Source organism: Cannabis sativa, chromosome 2, assembly GCF_029168945.1.
Source record: "Cannabis sativa cultivar Pink pepper isolate KNU-18-1 chromosome 2, ASM2916894v1, whole genome shotgun sequence".
In the NCBI taxonomy this organism is placed as follows: domain Eukaryota; kingdom Viridiplantae; phylum Streptophyta; class Magnoliopsida; order Rosales; family Cannabaceae; genus Cannabis; species Cannabis sativa.
The window spans coordinates 13,074,998-13,083,364 of NC_083602.1; the positions used below are offsets into that span (position 1 = coordinate 13,074,998).

The 8,367-nt window shown below is 32.4% G+C and overlaps 1 protein-coding gene across 2 annotated transcripts; it reads right to left on the reverse strand.

Annotated features, from left to right (window-relative positions):
- Positions 1-518: 518 nt before the first annotated feature.
- LOC115719760 (tryptophan--tRNA ligase, cytoplasmic) lies at positions 519-4,138 on the reverse strand. Of its 2 annotated transcripts, XM_030648944.2 has the most exons (12): positions 3,708-4,138; positions 3,498-3,617; positions 3,204-3,389; positions 2,969-3,020; positions 2,822-2,887; positions 2,567-2,653; positions 2,331-2,423; positions 1,833-1,913; positions 1,534-1,605; positions 1,285-1,353; positions 1,024-1,134; positions 519-786 (listed from the first exon to the last, which is right to left on the reverse strand). In XM_030648944.2, the coding sequence occupies exons 1-12, from the start codon at positions 3,926-3,928 to the stop codon at positions 736-738; spliced, it is 1,209 nt and encodes a 402-aa protein (XP_030504804.1). In that variant the 5' UTR covers positions 3,929-4,138; the 3' UTR covers positions 519-735. The 2 variants fall into 2 exon arrangements, with proteins under 2 accessions (XP_030504804.1, XP_060966082.1); XM_061110099.1 differs by having other exon boundaries at positions 519-1,134; positions 3,708-4,084.
- Positions 4,139-8,367: the final 4,229 nt, after the last annotated feature.

The following is an 8,367-nucleotide window of genomic DNA, read 5'->3' on the forward strand; positions in this document are numbered from 1 at the left end:
ACAATATAAATGTAATTTCTGTCGTGTAGCAGTAATATAAACTTACTCAAAATCTAGTATGTTTTGTAAATATCCCTTGTATTAATCCACCTATTCTGCTGCAAGTTTGCATGAGTTCCTCAAAAAATAATTTGGTTTTTTTTTTATTTGGTTCAAATGCTTGCATTAATCGAAGAGTTATACCAAGTTAGAACATAAATACCTCTTAAAATCTACACTGCTCTCAAAAAGAAAAAGAAAATCAAGGGATCTCCACTCCATATTTTCTTGATCTAATCCACATCTAGAGTGGTAAATTCTATTTTTATTATTAATTGTTGCGAGAAGTATTTGTACTCTAAAGTCAATATCTATTATGAGAGCTTTCATGTTCTTCCTAGGAGATGTTACACTAAAATTTGTATTGGGCAAAAGCGTTTTCATAGATGTTTTCAATTGTATGCATATCTCAGGATATTCATAGATGTTTTCAATTGTATGCATATCTCAGGATATAAATAACCTTTTACAAACTGGTGTTTTCAGGAAAGGAAATTGGAAGAATATTAAAATCAAAAGAGATAATGTTAACGTTTTCATAGTCGAAATTTTAATCAACTATGGCAAACTGGTGTTCAACTAGAATTGTGATTTATATAAATGGGACTCTCCAAAAAGAAAATGTTCCAAAACTGTGCTTTGAGTTATATTTAGAAAAAAATCGAGCAGTAACTGGCACATTATTAAATGCATACTTCAGTTGAACATATTGGGAAGAGGTCTCACTGCCATAAATGCATCCACCATCTGTCAAAAGAAAAAAAAAAATCAGTATTAATACTAAGGGAAGTGGTGGGGTGGTGGATTCCATTGCAAATTCTATGATCCAAATGCTTCCCTGAAAATGAGAAATGGATTTCCATTTTCTTGGATAAACACACATTTCTTGAAAATGCTGTTAACAGGTGAGAAAGAATGGAAAATATATGTTTAAGTGCAACTATATGGTGTTGTAATTAAGATCAGGAGGATGCAGAAGCATACCTCATCTGTAACAGCAGCTCTTGATTTACTGTGCCTTTCTACTATTTCAGACAAAACTTGAATGAGCCGTTGCTTCACCTCACCAGTTAGCATGCGGCCCGCACCATACTCCTAGAAATGGGAGATAAATTGTTATACTTGTGCAAGCAGTACTTTCATTATACAAAAATTTGAAATGCATTAAAGCTTATAACGTTACTAAACGCCATACATGCATATCCATCACGGGACCAGTTTACAGGAATAAGACAGAGATCTTACCGTCCTAATGTGTTCAAGTTCTGCATCATCCTCTAGGAAAAAACCAAGGTACTTGATGGGTATATCAACCTGAAAAATTGTATGATAACAATAACTCTATCAATTAAAGACTAATCACCATTTCTAGTTTAAATTTCAAATAAACACTAACACATTTGGTACTAAAAAGGAAAGTTAACATGTTGTAGCAAGCATATAACAATTTCTACTATCATTTTCCAAAAAAGGGCAGGGGAGCAACAATAATACCTCGAGATTGGCTCCTAACTTTCTGTGTTTCTCTATAGAATCTTGTCCACCAGAGAATGCATACTTGTTTACCTGCATATACAGCAAAATTTAGAGCTTTCATAGACCTGTCACAGCAATATAAAGCCAGAGATAACATGAATTCATTGAATATGATTCAAAGAAAAGGTGAAGAGGAACCATGCAAACCAGAATCAGCTGTTACTAAGGGAACCATAATAGAGATGATTATATGAGAAAATAAGCAGCTGATGTTACAGAAACAATCAAACAACCAACTACATGAACCAGAAATTAACCTTGTTCTTAATATCCTTTGCAGAATCAGTGACATATATGGCAGAATTTGGATCACTAGCAGACATTTTTCCTGTCTCACCCTGGAGGTGTTAAGATGAAGATAAAGGCATAAGCAATTAGTTGGGAAAATAAAAAGCACGAGAGATTGCATAGAAAGTTATTTAATTTGTAAAGGAAAAAGAAAATCTCATAACTGGATATTTACGATTCAAATGTAGCACAGTAAGTTTCTTTTTTTTTTCTTTTTTTTTTTTTTTTCTTTTGTTGAACAAAGAGTAGCACAGTAAGTTAAAAAAATGAAAACTTTAAGTCAATGAAATAATTAACATCCAGATATAATATTTATACAATGTTCAGCCATTTTTCTTTTAAATACATGAAAGAAACCCCTGCCACGAGTTTGCACGAGTTCCTCAAAGTAAGTTTCATGGTAGTGATATGTGTTCAAAGGAGAAAATATAAACAGAAAATAGTCCATGCTTTTATCACACATATACCTGCAATGCTGGAAAGAAAGATGATTCAATCAGAGCAGGCTTGTGATATCCTAAGCGAGGAGCAACATCCCTTGTCATTCTGAAATAAGGATCCTATGCAAAAAACAGAGGCATGTAAGAATGATGAAAAGATGCAATCTTAAACTTCCCCGTGCTTGCCATGTGGACATAAATCAATAAAACAAAGTAATATAAATGAAATCTATATTATTCCAAGAAATGGTCCGGCCAAATACCTGGTCAATTGCACAAGGAATTAAGCAACGGGGATTATCTTTACCCTGGAATAGATGTGGAAATGAACTGGGAAACGATGGCACAGCCTGCACTAACCAAGTAAAAGGCAAATTGTAACTCTTCACGAACAAAAGAACCCAGCAAATATAACAAATTTAATGTGTTTTAAACATCCCAGAAACAAAGATGAAAGAATTTGACAAATCACTTAAATTTATTCAAAGCAACCACCACTGTTATCATCTTTATTATACCTGGATTGGTGGAAAACTAATTTTCCCAATATGATCCTCTCCCGAAAAACCAAAAATTCCAGTAACCTACATAATACAGATACTCAAGTAAAGAACGGGTGACAAAGAAAACAATAACTGTAAGGAAAAGTAGAGTTGTTATAATACCTTATTTAAAGTGACACATTTAGCCACCCTCACCATATTTTTGTAAAATGCACTACACAAAAATATGTATATATATATAAATAAATAAATGACAAACGAAGAATCTAACAAACCATGTTGTAAATGTAATTGTGTTTACAAAAGTGACCAAACTAACATTTTCACTTTGAAAAACAAGAAAGAAAAGTGAATCAAATTCTCCATTAACGTTTTGGGTAAAGAATTTTCGACTTACCCTCCAACATAATCAAAATCACTGAAGATGAAGGTTCTCGAAATGTCAAAGCCACAAGCAATTATGTCTTTTGCGTTCTCACGGGCAAGTCTCTGACTTTCCTCTACAGAGAGATTTTTCCACATACATTTCTCATCATCGGTAAGTTGTATGACCAGCGGCACCTTAAAGGCATCTTGCAAGTATCTGCAACAGAAATCATCATCATTAATGAGGACCAAACCAAACAGAAAAATTAATCTTTCTCGAGAAACAAACACAGATAAAGAAAAAAAAAAAAAAAAAAAAACCCACTTGGTGAACATAAAGGGAATGAGATGCCCCAAATGCAGAGCCTCAGAAGATGGGCCTCGTCCAGTGTAGAGATAAAATTTCTGGCCTTTCTCGTACGCATCAAGAATATCATTGAAGTCCCTGCACACTAACCAAATCATCAAAATCAGAAATTTTTTAATTGAAATTCAATCACGGAAAATGAGAAGGGAAATGAAAAGAGAATGAGACCGGTGAGCGAAGAAGACACCACGACGGAGAAAAACGTGGGGAGGGCGAGAGGTGAGACGGTGAACACGATCGATGAGTGACTGGTCTAGTCGCTGGCAACCGAACTGATCGATTAGCTTGTCGTAATCTATCTTGCCTCCGTCTTTCGCCGATACCTGCCATGGATTTACTACCTGGTCTAGCTCTGGTTCATGGTGTTGGGTCTCGTCTTTCTTCTCCATAACTTTCTCTTGGCGCAGCCTTCCAATTCTAAAGCCACTCTCAGTTGTCTTCACACAATTGTGGTAACAATCTTTTCTACTCCCAAACGCTGCTTTTTAACACACTTTTTTTTTTCATTTGGATTTCAGAGATTAAACCCACATATTTTGAGGGGCTGTTTGGTATGAAATAATATTTTAGTATGTTTTGTATGAGTTTTTTCTATTTTAAGGATAGAAATTTTATTAGAATGGAAATAAGATTAACTTCTTATAAGATAATCTTAAATAAAATGTGGGTTCCAAATATTACTTTCAATCTTCCTTCTATGAATTTAATATATTATTATTTTTATATAACTTTTTTCAACAATTTATTTAATTGTGTGTTAAACCAAATAATGCAATTTTATTAACAGTAATTTAATTATATTTTCATATGCATAACTAAACATAATTATAAGTTTTCAAATAATTATATTCTCTTTTTTTATTATTCCAATTAATTAAATTATTTTGAACAACTTATACCAAATATCTTCTTAAGCTAAAACTTACAAATTATAATTAATTTATAATTAACTAAATATTGAACTTTGAAAAATAAAAACACCCTTAAATACTATACTTTTGTTATCAAACTAATTGGGGACCGAAATAATGTTAAAATAGTATGTAGGGAACTTGATCGCAATGATCAAATGGATAGGAATTTTTTTCTCTTCGTACTATGTTCGTTCGTATGTAATCTTTTCTATATTTTTTGGCCCTCCTATGGCCTAGGGTTTATTTGTTACCTTGGGTCTTTGTATACGCCGCCCTCCTATAGTTCTTACACTAGTTGTGGTTGTTGTTTTGAGTCTTTCTTTGGATAACAAAGGGAAACTTGTAATGACTAACTCAGAGAAAGTTGCTCTAGTCATGAACTCCAAAGGTAATGAGCTTGGAAAAGACCTCAATGAGTGGTCTGTGGTGGCACGATTGATATCTACGAATGTTAATTTTAATGGCCTACTTTAGTCAATTTCATTTTGGAAATAGAAGCTTAAATCAGGTTGGCAAATGCAGGAGGTGGCTAAGAGCACCTTTGTTTTACATTTCATGCTACAAATAGAGTGTCAATAGGTGGTTAAGCATGGACTGTGGATTGCTTGTGATGGTTTCTTAATTGTCAAGCCTATGCCAAATGATGGAGCTTGGGCTTCGGCTGACCTCCAATCGATGCCACTATGGGTTTGTGCTTATGAGATCCTCGCATGATTTTAAACCTCGAAAAATGCTACAAAATTACAAACAAGATTGGGACAGTGGTTAACATTGATAAACTGTGGAAAAATGGGTTCCCAACCACTAAATACATAAAATTTCAGGTTCAAGTTCAGCTCTTAAAATCTCTCTTGGTTGGCCTCTTCTTTCCTCTAGAGGAAGGGTTAGCTTATGGAACTATTTCAAGTATGGAATCTTCCATGTATTTACTATAAATGTGGTATTATTGGTCATGAGAAATATAGATGCAGGTTTCGGAAACGTATGATCTCGGATGACTTTGACAGAACGGTACCTATGTACGGTCCACGAATACAATTATTAAGGTTTATGTCCTGAAAAACCTATAAAGATATATCTAATTATGAATAAGAACTGGATATTTTGATATATGCATGAATGCATTAATGTTTAATTTTAAATAATTCATATATAAATATTAGAAAATTTCTTATTCTTACATAAGGTTGTGACTTGTATTGTATAGAGAATTAAGATCACTTAGCCATGAATAAAAATAGTTAGCAATATATTAAATTTTAGGAATCTTTAATCAATGGTTGCTAATGCGGTTCACTGATGCCCGTTATTTGGTGTAAGTAATCTTGATTCGAATTAGTAATGTAGCATGACATCTAAGTGAAGGTGTTGTATATAATAGAGAATATATAAGATAAGAACCGATATGTAATTAAGTTGTCTTTATCAAATACGAAATTTATAATAAAGACCTGATTCATATCATAATCATGATCAATGGTAGATCAGCCTAAATTCGGAGTAATTATGAAGTCTTATTCATGTTATTAGTTTTTTTGATTCACTCGTTAAAGTTTCTTAGAAAAGATGATTCTTACAACTTCTATTTTGTGAGTCTAATAATGTGGATGGCTGAAACATGATCTATAATTATAGAATTCTGACTTTTCTAACGTATCGCGTGTTAGTTTCTTTTATGTGTTAATTCTGGAAAGTTGCACTTAAATTTAGATTAGATCTAAATTATACTTTCACTAGTGAATTAACGATACTAAAGGATAAAGAAGTAATGACAAGAGTAAAACGGTAATTTGACTAAAACTAATTACGAACCGACACTAGAAGGGCTAATTATTGGAATTGATTGTATCAATGGATACTATAGTAAAACTCAATAAGTATAACTCTATAATTACTAAGAGTTCAATTCCATATTTTAGTGGAGTAATCATGAAATTAATAAATAAGATGATTTGGTTAATGAGATTCAATAAATAATTTAGTTTAGTAGAGCTTAGAATATAGGTCCATGGTCCCAGGATTGCCACCTTGAAATAATGTCATGGAGAGGGATAAAAGTTGTATGTAAAACTTAAAAAAAATCTATTTTTATTTGCAAAATAGAAATAATTTATTTTCTAATAAATAATTTATTTTTCAAATTAATTAAATTGGGAAAAAATAAAAGTTATTAGGAACAAAAATACATCCCTTGTCTTAACCAAGACAAGGGAGGCGCCACATGCACTGTGTCTCATGCACCACCTATATAAAGTGTCCCCATTAGTTTTGTCTTTGGATTAATTAATTAATTTATTAATTGAAGACATAAGTATTTGAATTTAAAAAGTAGTTGAGATATTATCTCACGTGGTTGAGAAATTCCCTCAATTGGTTATAGAATATAAATATCTATAACAGAATTTAGTTATGTTATTATTCAAATAATTAAATATGATTTAATAAAAGATTTGAATTTAAATATTTAATTAAATAAAAATTTTATTGGGTTTATTTCATATACTATATAAACCAAATTCTAAGATAGGAGAATTATTCGTAACTTTTCTGAAAGTCTGAAAATGATTAACCAGTAAACTTTTTCTATCCATCACTACAACAAGATTATTCTTTGCTCATGTGTTGAGAATACAAGAACTTTATATACACTATTATCCTACTACCCCGCACTAGTCCTTGTGTGTGGTGGAATATCTAGAAGATCAAGATGTGAATTTGGTCATTATCATTCCAAGTATACAACATACGAAAAGACTCGAGGATACCTTGATAGGCTTCAAGAGGCAAATATTATTTTCATTTATTTACTTTTAGATCAAGATGGGCCTATATAACCGAGCTTACAATAAGTAGATCTAAAATTCACTAAGTAAATTCTCAACTTATTAATTCCTCCTTGCGCCACTATAGATTTGGAATTGAATAGCACTCTCAGTTATATAGAACGCTCTATATGTACCACGATATAGATACGTTATGATTATCCATTGTTACAATCCTAATAGTCAAGGATCCTCTATAGATGATCTACACTGAATAGGGACAAATTTACCGTTCTACCCTTCAATGTATTTTATCCTTAAAACACTTAGCTACCTATAAATGATATTTCAGTAAACTAATATAATTACTAAAATGAGATCTCAATCATTTATCTCTATTCAGCCAAGCTCGAAGGAAATCATCGTTTCACTTGTAAATACTTATAGAAGCTATAAATTCCATATCTATGATCAACGCTCCCACTCAATTGAACTACCATGTTCCCAAGATGTAAGTATCCACCAGAACCAAAAGTTAGCTTCCATGAACAACTCAAAGAACATAAATAATACAACTAAGCTGAACCTAACCACAGCAGGATTAAGATCCATAGACCTAAGATCAACCATTGATATTGACTTAGAAAGATATAACGGTAAATTTATGATATCTCATCCAAGATCAATATCGGTCCCTTCTAATGTATACTCCATACATTCGATACTGGTAAACTTTGCCAATACCCTAGAAAGGACATAACACTTATCCTAGGTGTAAGTATACCTTATCGCTGATTATCATGCCGGTCTAAATCCAGTGAACTGACAAATCATGGGAATTAAACTTTGGAACATATAATCATGATTATATTCCAGTGTGCTGACGATACTCTAATCATGAACAAATATATGCATATTTATAAATGTTTTGGACTTAATAGAATTTATACATTAAATATAATCTTGAACTAATTCATGTGAACCATGAAATATAAAAGTGATTTCTTATCTTTATTAATTAGTAAATCTGATTATATTGAAATGGGTTTTATTTAGGGCACAAAACCTAACACATGGTTGGCCAGCCCTAAGCCTGGCAGCTGGCTTTGGCCAGCAAGCCCTATGCTGGATAGGGCCTAGTCGCCCATTCTT

What these genes read in the sequence shown, in the direction of transcription:
- LOC115719760 (XM_061110099.1), bottom strand. Translation starts at nt 3,928, where the DNA reads ATGGAGAAGAAAGACGAGACCCAACACCATGAACCAGAGCTAGACCAG. An exon ending in GGTGTCTTCTTCGCTCACCG is followed by an intron (nt 3,618 to 3,707) that starts GTCTCATTCTCT and finishes GTTAGTGTGCAG; the next exon opens with GGACTTCAATGATATTCTTG. An exon ending in GATTTTGATTATGTTGGAGG is followed by an intron (nt 3,021 to 3,203) that starts GTAAGTCGAAAA and finishes ATTTTTGTGTAG; the next exon opens with TGCATTTTACAAAAATATGG.